The 16,504-nt window shown below is 36.9% G+C and overlaps 1 protein-coding gene across 4 annotated transcripts in view; it reads right to left on the bottom strand.

Moving 5' to 3' along the window:
* Nucleotides 1–1,550: 1,550 nt before the first annotated feature.
* Nucleotides 1,551–16,504, bottom strand: part of CCDC91 (coiled-coil domain containing 91) — a 342,402-nt gene continuing 327,448 nt past the window's right edge. For all 4 annotated transcript variants that reach the window (XM_077774523.1, XM_077774522.1, XM_077774525.1 and 1 more), the window contains one exon: nt 1,551–2,654. In XM_077774523.1, the coding sequence (XP_077630649.1) occupies nt 2,544–2,654 (111 nt within the window). In that variant the 3' untranslated portion in view covers nt 1,551–2,543. The remainder of the gene's footprint in view (nt 2,655–16,504) is intronic.

Consider the following 16,504-nt stretch of genomic DNA (forward strand, 5'->3'; position numbering starts at 1 on the left):
CAGTGTACCTGAAAGAATAAAACTGCATGTTGAAGGCTTTGGGGTTGAATCCCAAGTCCACCTGGTCATTTATCATGCATGAGCAAGTAAATATCTCTTCACTAATAAATACGGATAGATCATCTCCTTCGCAGAGCTGATTTAACTATAGTGTTATTGGATAACATGTGAAAGTACTTGGCACAAAGATACTCATGTGTAGGGGCAGAAAACTTTTCTAGTAAGGAACCCTCATGCATGTTATTAAAAATGGAGTCACAGTTTGATAAAGCTTTATCATTCAAAAAAAATAATCTAACTGCTGTCTTACTCTCAGCCTTTTAAAATGGTCACCTAAACATAAAGGTAGAAAATGCTCCATAAAAAGAGTTAAGAAAATCATACAATGGGCAAAGAAAATTTTAGGTACAAAACCTTTGGCTACTTTTCTTTGAGACTGTGGACTCGCATTTCAGGGAAAAACTCTTACGTTTAGTCGTGGCACAATCCCGAGGCATTTAATTCTCCGAGTGAATACTATTTGAGATGGTCTATGCCCTTTTGATAACCAGAGCAAAAGCGGAGCACGGTTCTTATAAAGGAAATCCATAACTTGAACATCACTGAAACAGATTATCAGCTAATTCAGTTTGGAAGGATTAATGTATTCAAATAATTGATTCTTTGCCCAGATGATTATTCTCAGTTACCTTCAAGAGCAGCTCTGTGGAAAAAAGGCACTGGAGCAATCCCAGAGTTTCCTATTGTGCTTGGTGGGCATTCTGAAAATACTTGCAGACTGATCGGTGCCAATTTCTTCCAAATCACTTCAGACAACAATTAGTCTAAGTCAAAGCAAAGATGGAACCCCAAACAGAAGAGGAAAAAAAAAAATCAATCTGTGGTGGTACAGGCATGAAAGAGAGGTGCAGAGTAGATTTTCTTGATATTTCTACTGTCTCTGGATTGTAGTCTCTCTGGGTCTCAGTGACCTTCTATGCTTTGTTTTCATCTTATTCTTTTTTAAGTGTCTTGTACAATACCTTATCATTTTAAATTTGATGACAGAGTCAAATGATTTATTTAGGTTTGTTTTGAGAGAGAGAGTGTGTGTGCATGCAAGAGCAGGGGAAGGGCAGAGAGAGAGAGAACCCCAAGCAGGCTCTACACTGACAGTGTAGAGCCCAATGTGGGGCTGGGGCTAGAACTCACAAACCATGCCATGACCTAAGCCTAAATTAAGAGTTAGATGCTTAACCACTGAACCACCCAGGTGCCTGAGAGTCAAACGATTTTAAGTATGACTATAACATTGTATTTTTGGTTTGTTCCTGAATTAAAGCCCTCCTCCTCGATTTACTATGCTGCTGTTTGCTTTAATTTCTCATTTAAATTTATAAGAGAAAACTAAGTAGTTATCAACATTTAAATTTGTCGGTAAATTTTATCTTAAATGTTTAGGTGGATGTATAGAAACAGCATCATCCATAAATATAGAAGTTTAAGAAAGACTTTTTTTTAAAAAGAATTAATGTTTAAAAGAGATTAAAAAAAGAAAAATAACAACCAAGTAAGTTTTTGGAGTTCTTTTTATTAGACTGAGAAATCCCAGAAAAGTACAAAGCCCATGGAAATAGAAGCATTTCAGAAAACAAGACAAAATGTTTGCATACATTTTAGTGACAATATTTTAATTTTGATGTTAAAAGGACTCATGATTTTTCATTAAAGTATACTGCTCATAATTTAAATACATTCTGAATAATTGGGAAAGGATTTCATATCTTTCATATTTGAATCTAAATTCCTATAAATGGCTAAGTTATATTATCTTTCTAGAGATTAAGTTCATGATAGGATTAATAAGAAAAATGATTTTATTGGTTTATAGTGACTTTGAAGAACAGAAGCAGGAAATAAGCATATATCACACATATACCCCTTTAAGTGGCACATCAGATCAAAGCTGAATTAACATAATAATGTTCAGTATTTTCAATCACTACCAATGAAAATACATAGATCCCTCTATAGAAAAGGGGTTTGGTAATATCAGAATGACTCTTTGTCATATCAGTGTTTTATATCCCAATTACATCGATAAACAAGTGATGTTGAAATCCATGCTGCTTATCCTCAAAATCAAATAAATGTATGACTGCATTCTAGAATTTTATCAAGAGTCACTGTGAAGCAATAAGTAAAGATATTTACTACCTTTGCCAAATAAAATATAATAGGCCACCAGAGAACATGAAGTTTAATTAACTTTTGGTAATGTGGCAATTTTCAATGGTTTTGGGGTCACATTTTATTTTCTGTCGCTGCTGCTGCTGCTGCTCCTACTACTAAGAAAATAACAGTAAATGTAAAGGAGAAAACAAAAGAAAATAAATTAGATCTCATGATAGTTCCTCTAAATATTGGTTTAGTTTACCCTTGAAGTGGAAATCAATTCTCCAAGGTTTGGAAGGAAAACAAAAGCATCTTTATAATTCACAGCATGTATTTTAGAGGTCTAATGATTTATCCATTGCCAGTGTGGTTAGCTTGTCATGTTCTCTTTATTCAATGTCAACTGGTTCTGTAGCTATTAAAGCACTTAACTGTTTCTGAGCACAAGAGAGGAACAGTTCCAAACTGGACAGGCTTCTTTGGCGGATGACTTGATCAAGCTGTTGATTTTTTTTTAAAAGAGGGAGAGAAAAAGAGAAAAAAAATACACTTAGTTGAGGGGTAAGGAATGTTATGTTCCTGAAGCCCACTAGAGAAACCTTTTAGATGGTGATTTAGAAAATCAAATGGTGCTTTAAACTCAGAGACCATGTAGTCACGAATTCTGGCCTATATTCTCTAAAGTGAGGTGATAATCATTATAATTTTAAAATTGATATTGGTATTCAGTTACTAGAGAAATAGCATAAATTTGATCATAGTGATTTTAGAAGACATAAAATATAAAAATGCCAGTTCTTAATGAATACAGAGACCAAATATCCACAAAGATCATAATAGATGAGAAAAACAAACAAACAAACAAAAAACACAGTACAAAAAAACAGAATTACATCATGCATACAGTTTAGCAGGACACAAAGGGTAAGTGAAAAAATCATTTCCTGAAGGTGAAGTTAGAGCAAGTTCTTGGGATAGATGTACTTTAAGAAATATCTGATACTGTTGAAACTTATTAGACCTGGTCTTTTTGCTGAGTTAAAGAAATTGTTTTCTAGAACAAACTATCCTAAAATTTGTATGGAACCACAAGAGACCCTGAACGGCCAAAGTAATATTGAAGAAGAAAACCAAAACGGGGGGCATCACAATCCCAGACTTTAGTCTCTACTAAAAAGCTGTTCATCAAGACAGTATGGTATTGGCACAAAAACAGACGCATAGACCAATGGAATAGAACACAGAACTCAGAATTGGACCCACAAATGTATGGCCAACTAATCTTTGACAAAGTGAGGACGAGCATCCAATGGAAAAAAGACAGCCTCTTTAACAGATGGTGCTGGGAGAACTGGACACCAACATGCAGAAGAATGAAACTAGATCATTTTCTCACACCATGCACAAAAATAAACTCAAAATGGATAAAGGACCTGAACGTGAGACAGGAAACTATCAACACCCTAGAGGAGAAAGCAGGAAACAGCCTCCTTGACCTCCACCGCAGCAACTTCTTACTTGACACATCCCCAAAAGCAAGGGAATCAAGAGCAAAAATAAATGATTGGGACCTCATCAAGATTAAAAGCTTCTGCACAGCCAAGGAAACAACCCAGAAAATTAATAGGCAACCAACGGAATGGGAAAAGATAGTTGCAAATGACATATCAGATAAAGGGTTAATATCCAGAATCTATAAGGAACTCACCAAACTACACGCCCGAAAAACAAACAACCCAGTGAAGAAATGGGCAGAAGATATGAACAGACACTTCTCCAAAGAGGACATCCAGATGGCCAACAGACACATGAAACGATGCTCAGCATCCCTCCTCATCAGGGAAATACAAATCAAAACCACACTGAGATACCACCTCACGCCAGTCAGAGTGGCTAAAATGAGCAAATCAGAGGACTCTAGATGTTGGCGAGGATGTGGAGAAATGGACACCCTCCTACACTGTTGGTGGGAATGTAAACTGGTACAGCCCCTCTGGAAAACAGTGTGGAGGTTCCTCAGGAAACTAACAATAGAACTCCCCTATGACCCAGCAATAGCACTGCTAGGAATTTACCCAAGGGATACAGAAATGCTGAGGCATAGGAGCACATGTACCCCAATGTTCATAGCAGCACTCTCAACCATAGACAAATCATGGAAAGAGCCTAAGTGTCCATCAACGGACAAATGGATCAAGAAGATGTGGTTTATCTATAGAATGGAATACTATATGGCAATGATAAAGAATGAAATCTGGCCTTGTGTAGCAACATGGATGGAACTTGAGGGTGTTATGCTGAGTAAAATAAGGCAGGCAGAGAAGAGCAGATGCCATATGTTTGCACGTATAGGAGTTATTAGGAGGAACTTAACAGAGGACCATGGGGGAGGAGAAGGGGAAAAATAGTTGGGGAGAGGGAGGGAGGCAAACCATGAGAGACTCTTGAATGCTGAGAACAAACTGACGACTGATGGGGGTGGGGTAAGGGGAAGGGGNTGTTTTAATGTATCAATAACAAATTAATATAGTGAACAAAAACTTTAGTAATAAAAATAATATAATAAAGAACTTTCTGGATGGAAAGGATTATTGAACACATCAAGAAAAGTTTCTAACTCTTCTTCTGCCCTAAAAAACTTGTCCATGGTCCAAAAGACACATGAAAAGATACTCAACATCACTCATTGTCAGGGAAATGCAAATCAAAACCACGATGAGATATCACCTCACACCTATCAGATAGTTAAAATTAAAAAAAAAAAGTAAGAAACAAGAGGTATTGGGGTGGATGTGGACAAAGAGGAACCCTGTGCACTATTGGTGGGAATGCAAACCGGTGCAGCCCCTCTGGAAAACAGTATGGAGATTCCTCAGAAATTTAAAAATAGAACTATCCTATGATCTAGTAATCACACTACTGGGTATTTACCCAAAGAATACAAAAACACTAATTGAAAGGGATACATGTATCCCTTTGTTTACTGCAGCGTTTTTTACGATGGCCAAATAATGGAAGCACCCCATGTGTCAATCGATAGATGAATGGGTAAAGTGGATGTGGTGTGTACACACACACCACACACACAGGAAAATATTATTTGGCTACAAAAAAAGAATGAAATCCTGCCATTTGCAATGACATGGATGGAGCTAGGGAGTATAATGTTAAGTGAAATAAGTCAGAGAAACACAAATACCATATGTTTCATGCATATGTGGAATTTAAGAAACAAAAGGAATGAGTGAAGGAAAAAATTGAGAGGAAACCAAGAAAGAGACTTAATAGAGAACAAACTGATGGTAACCAGAGGGGAGGTAGATTGGAGGATGGGTGAAGTAGGTGATGGGGATTAAAGAGTATACTTATGATAAGCACTGAGTAACGTATAGAATTGGTAAATCACTGTATTGTACACTTTAAACATAACACTGTACATGAACTATACTGGAATTGAAATAAAATACTTGGGGCGCCTGGGTGGCTCAGTCAGTTAAGTGTCCAACTTCGGCTCAGGTCATGATCTCAAGGTTTGTGGGGTCAAGTCCTGCATCAGGCTCTGTGCTGAAGGTTTGCTGAGAGCCTGGAGCCTGCTTCAGATTGTTTCCTTCTCTCTCTGCCCCTCCTCCCCTCACACTCTGTCTCTCAAAAATAAATAAATGTAAAAATAAAAAAAAACTTAATGAAAAATAAATTTGCCCATGGGATAACAAAAACCAAACCAAAGACAACATATTGCCTATAAATTACAGAGCAATGAAGGAACTCAAAAAAAGCTAAGTAAATTCCATTTCATAGAATATACCTTTCATACTTATGTGAAATTGACATAATCTTCCAAGCAGCTTTCCCCAGAATAAAAGAAAAAAAATACAAACAAGAATCCTGTTAAATTTCACTTCTATAATCCACTGATATTCAAAATGATGGAAAAACTGGAATGTTAAAATTTTGAAATATCCTAAAATTTAGTTAATAAAGATGTATTGCATTATACTAGCAAAATGCTCATGTAAAAAACCTGAACACTACTAAGATTCCCTTCAATTCTAACAGTTTTGCATTTTGATGTACATACAGAAATAGGACATCTCCTTATCCTTTTTCCTTGTCTTTTTCCCCCCTTCTTCTCTCAGATGATGTGCCTTTAGGTGAATTTATGCCTCTGCTCATACATGTCTACTCAATAAGACAGTTCACCATTACAGTATAGACTCCCAGTGAGCAGAGGCCTTGTGTGTCTTACTGACTACTGTCCCCAGCAACTAGAAGAGGGTCTGACACATGTTAGACACTCAGTAAATATTTGCTGAGATTGAATGAATCAATAAATAGTTCCTCAAACAGAGCAAGGCAATCTACCAGGGAATGACACATATATTTTAATTCTAAAAGTGAAAACATCCTTGACCTAATCTAAATACGTAGGAGATACAGGTTAATTTTTAAAAGTTTTATTTTAATACATGTAACACAGGTTGAAATATAAATACTTATAGTTTTAAAATTTTGCATTTGGTCCAAATTCAAATAGTACAGAAGAGTGTACTAACACTCAGCTTTAGTCCATTCCTAGTTTTGATCTACTTTTGGATGTTTTCAAGCTTTTAAAGATAGGGTTTTAAAAATATTTGATCCAGATCTTAGTAGCTGATAACTATGGGAGGTTCATATAATCACTTTATTTCACTTGTATTATTTTGAGTTACATCAATAGGCAATAATATATTTCTCTTTTTAAGGCAAGGTAATGTATTTCTCTCTCTCTTTTTTTTAACTTATTTTTTTAAAATGCTTATTTATTTTTGAGAGAGAGGGAGAAAAAGAGAGAGAGAGAGAGCACACGGGCAGGGGAGGGACAGAGGGAGAGGGAGACAGAGAATCTGAAGCAGGCTCCAGGCTTTGAGCTGTCAGCACAGAGCCTGATGTGAGGCTTGAACTCACGAATGGTGAGATCATGACCTGAGCTGAAGTCGGATGCTTAACTGACTGAGCCACCCAGGCGCCCCGTGTATTTCTCTTTTTAAGGCTACTACTGTAAATTTTGAGTAACTGTTGATTGCATTCCATGGTCTATGTAGCCACTCTCCTCACTGATAGACATGTAAGTTTGCTCCAGTTTTGTCTTGTTTTTGAAGCACCAAGGACATTAACAACCTGAATGTACTCCTTTCAAAAGATGTTCAAAAGTATCTCTTAGACAGATTCCAATAGGTGAAATTTCTACATCATAAGATTTGCATATTTTAAATTGTGACAGATGATACCAAATTGCTTTCTAGAGTGAGGGTACTAATATATTAGTCCCACCTGTAGTCTATGAGAGGATCAGTTTCCCCCGTTTTCTTCTCTTACATTGTTGCATACTTTTCCATTGTGTATTTATAATTTTATATATACTTGTATAAAATGGATATCTTGTTATTTATTTAATATTTACTTAAAGTTATCATTTAAAAGTTATGCATGGGACAAAGCAAATGTCATCTGTAGCGTTATTTCTATCATGAATCAGGTTTCCATATATGCAAATGTCTGTCTTTGGGCTCCCTATTCTGTTCCAATAGACAATTCACCTGTCCCTACTCAAATATGCTGAACCTTAATTACAACTTTATAATAAACCTTAATATATCGCATTTTAACAAACATATTACTAATCATACCATCAAATGTTTCAGAAGAATATAAATTAACAAATACTTGTAATAAAACTGAATTTAAAAAGGAACTGGTCAGACTAGAGATCGTCTGATGTCCTTTTCACAAAAGCCAAGCAAAATTCAAAAGTGTATTATTTTCAGTTACATCAATAGGCAATAACGCATTTCTCTTTCTATGGCACGGAACTTATGCAATCACAGATGAGGCCGGTTGTATCTGGAGTTGTATGCAGAGGATGCTGTAGCAGGATGAGACAATGGGTTCAATTTGGGATGGCTTCATGGGTGCTTGTTTTACAATTATGTTTCATAACTCATGTTCATGTATCATAAGTGTTAGCTTTAATACTTCAGTCTTATAGAAGCCCTTGGAACAATCAAGAGTTCCATTAAAATGAAATTTAACTGAATATCTTAGAATTTCTGAATAGGAGATAGAGGGTAAACTTTTCTCTTTTTGAAGGCCTATCACACAAGCTCACATAACACACAACCTGTGACTGTTGCTAAGTAACAATAATCATCTCTGTTTGTCCATTCAGAATGAATAAATATTCTGTAAGGTTTTAAAAAGCAAGTATATTCCTCAGTTAAGTTCCTCCTAATCCTCCTATACGTGCAAACATATGATATTTGTCCTTCTCTGCCTGACTTATTTCGCTCAGCATAACACCCTCAAGGAACAAGGGGGAGAAGAAGGGGAGAAATGGTGGGGGGGAAGGGAGAGAGGCAAACCATGAGAGACTCTTGAATGCTGACAAAAACTGAGGACTGATGGATGTGGGGGGCAGGGGAGATGGGCATGGAGGAGGGCACTTGTGGGGATGAGCACTGGGTGTTATGTGGAAACTAATTTGACAATAAACTATTTGTAAAAAAATAAAATAAAATAATAAGTTAAAAAATAAATAAATAAAAAGCAAGTATATATATATCATAATATATTAATATATTATATATGGTGAACTTACCCTATATATATCCTATATGTATATAATATCTTATATATGTATGTATGTATATATATGTGATAAAATTTTTATGTAAACATATCAAGCACTTCTCTTCTTTTGCTTATGGAATTAGTTGATTATATGATGATGGGCACACTGGTTTTGGGTTTCGACAGCTCCAAGGTTCATTTCATATCTTTCACCAAGCCTCCCCAGGACTTTCAGAAGGCAGGGATCCATTAAATCAACAGGCACTCGACAGTTCAAGGAGCAATAAGGTGACACTGATCCTCTACAGGGAGGAAGATAAATTGGGTCATCACAGAGCTGAACTTCTACTTTGGTGGGTGCTTCCTGGGCATGCTACAAACATCATGTCTGTGAGGAGGAACAATTGAGATCTTTCTCTTATGAAGATGGTGAATTCCTCTCTCTGAAATGAGTATACCAGGCTGATGTTCTTGGCAAATTCCTGAATTTCAACAGTTTCTGTTTTATTAGGCATTACATTATTCTTTATTGAGGCAAGAAGATTTCTGGCAAAATATTCAACTCCTTTTGCCCCTTGAAGACTGCGGGTTAGTCTTGTATTTGTGACTTTTATTTCAAAGTGAATCAAAGATTTGTGTTCTATGACATTGTGCTGACAATATATTATGTCCAAGTAGTGCTGGCAAACATTTCTGGATATGGGGTTTACAATCTCTTCATCACAGTGTAGCTCTAACTGCTCGGTTTTCCTTTCCATTTTCTGTTGCTTCAGCCTTTATTCAGCTTTTTCAGATACCTGGAAATAACCTGGAAATTCTGAGGTCTCTGAAATAGACACCTGTGCTTTACAAATATTTTTTTCCCTCTTTGCATCTTTTGAGTTTGTATACCGCTGAAAACCATTTTAAAGCATACAACCTGCTAAAAGTTAATATGAATAAGATTAGGAGAAAAAAAGAACACAAGATTTCCTAGTAATTCCCTGCATTAGACTTACCTTTCCATTAGTATTTCATGCTATGGCAAAGAAAAAGAAAAACATTTCTAGACACAAGCTTTCATTCCAAAATACAATACAATGGATGGTGAACTTATCCTGGTCTAAAAAAGCACAGTTCAAAGTCAATTACAAACAAGTATGGCTTATATATTTACTTTTTGGAGGGGGAGCAGTGAGGGAGAGAGAGAGAGGGAGGGAGAGAGAATTTCAAGCAGGTTCCACACTTAGTGCAGAGCCTGATGCAGGGCTTGTTCTCACGACCATGAGATCATGACCTGGCCAAAATCAAGAGTCAGATGCTTAACCAAAATCAAGAGTCAGATGTTTAACCACCCAGGCACCCCTATGTAGGTTATTTTAACTGAACTGTTAAGAACACTGTTTATATCCCAGAAAATCTGATACACTGTTTTTGAATTTATATATTACATGTATTATGTTATAATACATATATATGTAATATATATATATATACACACAATATGTATGATACACTTAGTACTAATTTCAATGTCTTTTGGGCCTTTGCCAGCAAGATATACCAAGAAATGTGAAAATACTAGGTTTATCTTTATCAATGTTACTTTTCCAACTTGCCTTCCACCATATATTAAACTACGCTTAAAAACTGATCTAATTTTTAAAAAAGCTAGAATAGATGTCTTGCAAATTCACTGATGGAAAGTGATTCATAAACAAATGTTATCAGTTTAGTAAAAATACATTCTTATGGATTCAGTTATCACATTCACTAACCAGCTCTTTCATGAGCACTGAAGAAAGGTCAAGTATGATGATCCGGAACTGTGATTGCTCAGGCAGATTTTCTAGTTAACATCATCACATTGGGTAAGAAAGATTATTTACCTTCTAATAAGAAATGAAATAGTTCTTCAGTCACTTATTTGTTATGATGCTGACATTTTAGTGGTATTGTCTGGACATGAATGCCTCTCTTTTTCTGACTTTACTGTACACTTCCTCCCCCCACCCCCCAAAAGGCCCTCACGTTGTTTCATTTACATGTTTGAGATTGAGGCAATCAATTAATCCGTTAGTCAATCAGGTGATCAATACAAAAGTCAGAATTGCCCACTATTTGTACATTATTGCTCTGAGGCCTGGGCACTAAAAGTATGTAATAACGTCCTTGTCCTTAAGAAGTTTATAATCTTTTAGGAGAGACATACATGCAGTAATTGAAGAGCAATTAGGTGCTGATGTGTAAAGATGGATGGGGCCTAACAGAAGATGAGCGACAGGGAGGGATCACGGCAGGAGGGTAGCAGTGACAACTTCATGGAGGCGGGACTTGAACAGTTTGCTCAGAGTATCAAGAGCATTTCCTTAAAGAGTAGAAGATTTGTTAGAAATTTGAGGAAAGCAGATTAGAAGAACAAAAACAGACTACTGAGAGACACTGAAGAAGGAGCTTGACTGTAGTGGAGAAAGTCTGCTTAGGACTATTCACACATTCTTTCATTTGCTCGTTTATTCAATATTTCTCTGGCACCTAGGAGGTGCCAGGCATCATTATAGGCACTAGAAATACAGTGATGAATCAGACAATTCTCAGTTCTTATTACAATTTATACTGTAGTGTGAGGAATGCTTTTCAGGTGGAGATCAGTAGTATAAAAAATAACAAAGTAGCATTTGACAGAGACAGTGGTGAGAGCATTTGGGGAAGGATGAGTAGAGAAGAGCCCATGGACAAAGTGGTTATGAAGAGAGCTGAAAGAAGAGAGGGGCGAAAGGAACCGTGCAAAAGCATCCGGAAAGAAAATTTTACAGCAGACGAAACTGCAATAGCAAGGTCTGAAATGTAGCTCCAGATTTGGATGGACTAAGGACTGGCAGCACACATAGTAAAACTAGAGCAAAATGAGCAAGGGGGAGAAGGAGAGAGGATCAGGGAAGCAGCCAGTGGCCAGAGCAATTAGGACACAACAGGTCATAGGAGGGCATTGGAGAGTTTTGAGCAGGAGTATGACCACACACTCTAGGTTTGAAGACGACCACCCTTGGTTACTGGGGACCACAAACTGTAGTGAGGCAAGAGTGGAAGAGGAAGATCGAGTTGAGACTTCCGGTCTGGGCAAGATATAACATTGATGAGACCGCTAACAGCGGAAGCTTACCAGTAGGTTAGGCTTGAGCAACCAACTTGAGTTGCTGATGGATTAGAAGTGTGGATGAAAGGAAAAGAGAAATAAAAAGGTGATTCTTAGACTGGCAGGTATTGCCATGTACTGATGATGGACTGCAGCTGGAGTGAGGTGGCCACAGGAAAATTAGGATTTTGTTTTAGAAGGGTTGTTTTGTCTGATTCTGTCAGGTAAGTCAGCTTTATTGGATAGAAGAGTACAATTCAGGAGGGAGATCAGGGCGAGATACAAATTTGGAAATCATCTTTATAGAGAAGGCATTTAAAGCACAGAAGACTTTATCTGCAGAATAAATGTAGATGAAAGAGAAAAGTCAGAAAACTAAGCTGTAGAACACCACCAACACATGATCTGGTCAAGGAGCAGTGAGATATGAGGTTTGAAGGATAATTACTGTAACGGGTTGAACTGTGTCTCCCCAGAAGATCTATTTAACTCCTAAAACCCATACCTGTGGATGGCAACTCATTTGGAAAAAGGGTCTTTGCAGATATAATTAAGATGTAAGATGAGGTCATGCCAGATTAGGATGGTCTTTGAACCCGATCATTGGTGTCCTATTCAAGAGACAGGGAAACACAGAGACAGACACAGGGAAGAATACCATGTGAAAATGGAGGCAGAGACTGGGGTGATGTGGTTGTAGACCAAGGAATGCGTCAGATTGCCAGCGACGGTGGGAACTGGGAGAGGGGCACGAAACCGATCACGCCCTGGAGCCTTCTGAGACGGCACGGCCCTGCCAACACCTTCATTTTGGACTTCTATCCTCCAGAGCTGAACTGTGAGAGAATAAATGTCTGTTGTTTTCAGCCATCCAGTTTGTGGTCCTTTGTTACAGTGGCCCCAGGAAACTACTAACAATGATTTCTTCAAGTTGTTGAGGTCCCTTACATACCAGAGTAGTGTTTCCCACAATGTGTAAAACATCATTTAGATGTAGCACATGCTCTATTTTTGTTTTAAGGTTTTTTTAGTCAAGTAAATTTGGGAAATGTGGGATTAAAAAGGTTCCTTTTCTTCAGAACTCCTCAGAGCTTTTGTGCTCATAAGCATTTGAACTGCCCAAATTGCTATAGTATAGTAACATTTTCCCAACTTTTTGACCTTTGGAATTTTGTGTGTGTACGCATGTGCATAAAGCATAATTGGGAAAATGCTCCACAAATAGATTTTTCTTGAGAACTTCTGTAGACTCAAAACAGATTGCAAATATGGGCAGAAGACTACACTGATTGAGTTTCCTCTTATAAGTAAGCATGGAATTTTAGCAAGAAGATATTTTGAGATTTCCTAGTCTAACATCTACATTTTATAAGTTGTGGAAAATTGATGCTCTGAGTGGTTAAGAGACCAGTTTCACAAACTTATATGTGTTCCTATGCTTAAAAATATACTTCTTTAAAATATATTTAAATGTATTACAACCTCAGTTTATCTTTGCTTAAAAAAATAACAGAGTACATTTTAGGGCCTCCCTAAGTATTTGACAATGGGTAGGTAAGATTCATCCCTAAAAGGTGCAGAGAACTATTCTGGGTGTGATGATATCACCAGTCTTAGCTTCAATGCAGACATGAAGGAAGTAGATTGCAGATCAATTTTAAAACTTAATATGCAAACATAACTGTAGTGGTTTGGTATGTTTTATGAAACCATCATAATAAGGGCTAACAGACTTGAAGAAGATCAAATTATTCTTGAGTGGTGATTACTTTTATTGCATGACATTTAAACATTTTTGCTCTAAACACCACCATCTTTACTTTTCTCCTGTATCTTCAAATTCTGCTTCTCATCATTTTAGCCTAAGAAACTTCAGACTTATCTATAACATTACTAGTTGTATTAATGGAGGTTCTATGCTATCTGTTTTATTACTGGTATATTAACCATAAAGAGTTTCTCTTTTAAAATAATCTTTTCTTTATATTTTCAGATAAGAAAATTTGATTGCAAGAGGGATATATTGTATATAAAACTTGAGTTTAGACATGAAATCTCTTCTCTGGGAATATAACTATGTCATTATTGTAAATCATGTTCCAGAAACTTTGAACCAACTTTAGGATGATAATGTTACATAAAATACGTGTTTAGAATAACTTGGCCCCTAAGAGATTCCATATAGTCAGGGCAGTGGTTTAAATGAAGGCAGTGCCAGCTGCCTCAACCATGAACTTCAGAAAATGGAGGCCTAACCTCTTTACGAGACCATTCACAGGTCATCTTTCATGTCCCATGAAGACTTTCAATCCAGAGTTCTCATCTCCTTTTCTCTTTGAGAATACTTTTCAACTTTAAAGTATATTTCAAGTCTGACTATTTATATAGTTAGAAAAATGTCAACATATAAAGAAACTGTGTAACTTTCTACCATGCACAAGATGAATTACAGATGGTCTTTTAGAGTAAATGAAAAAACGGTCTAAAGAGTCTTAAACCTTATTGTCCACAACTGAAGAACTGTTTTCTTGCTCTCTTTTGTTTTAAGATGTCTTAGACTACATAAATTCTCTGTTTTTGAATCATCTAAAGTAAGTTCTACATATTTGGGCAGTCCTGTCTTTTTATCTCAAACTACCATAGAATCCACTGGGCTATGGGAATATTCATTTTTGCTCCCTGCAAAATCATCTGGACAGAATAAATCAATATGCATTCCAGACTCTGATGTGCAGGCAAACCACCTTGGAATATAACCTTATTTAATCTTGAAACAAACAGCTGGCCAGAAAAGGATGTACTGTAGTAGTGAGTAAAGATTTTACTCTTACTTGCCTGATAGCAACCACTAGACTTTACAGTATGAGCTTTCATATGTGAAGTTCAATTAATTTGAAAAAAAAAAAAAAAAAAAAGGGGGGGGTCGGGGGGAGGGTTCTGGTAACAACTGCTTTAGTCCCAATTCTGACAATTTCCAAAGAGAATCTAAAAATTTCCAAGACAACTTAAAAAAAAAGAAAGCCACAGATTTAGGGAAATTTTAGAAAAACAAAAGGAAAGGTAAACAAAATTGCAGTAGTAGTATACAGGAATTCTATCTTAGGGCTCTAAACCATAAGGTTATATTTATTCATTAATGAGTTCCATATCCTACTTTCTAGAGTTCAATGGCAAGCTAAGATTTTATCTCAAATATAAGATGATTGATTCTGGCAAGAGAGACTGATTTTAATATGACATTCCACATAAAGTTTTTAATGTAATTTGTTACATGCTCCCAAATGATGAAATAACCTTTTTCCACATTATTTTTTCAAGGTCTTGGTTACTGCAAATACTGCAACCTGTAGGATGGCCTTTTGTAAATTAAATAAACATAAAGATCTAAATAAATACTGTTATGTAGCAAAATGTTCAAGCAACAAACGCAAACTCTCGCATTTTTATCAATTCATCTTTAAAAGATTTTAGCGATTTATTTGTGTCAATCTAAGAAACAATATCTGCCAGTTACTATCTATCTCCTCTTTTGTTTTGACCTTCAGCAATTTACATTTCATTTTATTTTGAAGTAGAAGAAAGATTTACATGACCTCTTGGGTCCTGTCTTCCCATGCTATTTTATAATCATGGATGACTGGGAAATTTTGCCTTATATGTTTTAATCTGTAAAAACAGGTAAGTGGCTGTCCATAAGACTTGCTCATGAGCTCTGTGCACGCATCTACTGAAAAGGATTTACAGTGCATGATCAATAATCCCATGATGTTGAATTAAGTCTCCTCTTTTCTTGTTTCGAGAATAGTGTTACTAAGTCTTAACTGGTGGCACTTGCTACCTGCCATGCAGAGGTGAACATCTTTATGTGCTGTATTAGTTGTCTGTTATTGTGTAACAAATCACCCCAAACCTAGTGGTTTAAAACAAAAAATATTTATCATCTCACAGTCTGTGGGTGAGGAAACTGGGTGCCGCTTAACTGAGTGCCTCTGGCTCCTGGTCTCTACTGAGGGGTTGCAGTCAAGTTCTCAACTGGGGCTGTAGTCAATTCAAAAGTTCATCTGGACAAGAACCTGCTTCCAAGGTCTCTTGTGGCTGTTAGCAGGCCTCAAAATATCCATTTCTTTTTTTTTATTAAAAAAAAATTTTTTAATGTTTTATTTATTTCTAGGAGAGAGAGAGAGAGAGAGAGACAGTGTGATCAGGGGAGGGTCAGAGAGAGAGGGAATCACAGACTCTGAAACAGGCTCCAGGCTCTGAGCTGGCAGTCAGCACAGAGCCCGACGCGGGGCTCGAACCCACGAACTGCGAGATCATGACCTAAGCAAAAGTCGGACGCTTAACCGACTAAGCCACCCAGGCGCCCCTCAAAATATCCATTTCTAACAAAGCTCATGTGAGCCCTCCACGAGGCTGCATAATAATTTGGGCAGCTGACTTCCCAAAGCAAGCAATCCCAGAGAGAACGAGAGGGATCAAAAACACACCAAGAGAGTGAGAGAGCACCCAAGACAAAAGCCACAATCTTTTCACAACCCGATTTCATTCCGTCTAGCCCAGGCTCAGGGCGAGGAAACTGCACGAAGTGCAGGGCAGCATTGAGAAATGTAAACTATGTATTTTCTCTAT

Source organism: Crocuta crocuta, unplaced genomic scaffold, assembly GCF_008692635.1.
Source record: "Crocuta crocuta isolate KB4526 unplaced genomic scaffold, BGI_CrCroc_1.0 scaffold176, whole genome shotgun sequence".
Lineage (NCBI taxonomy): Eukaryota > Metazoa > Chordata > Mammalia > Carnivora > Hyaenidae > Crocuta > Crocuta crocuta.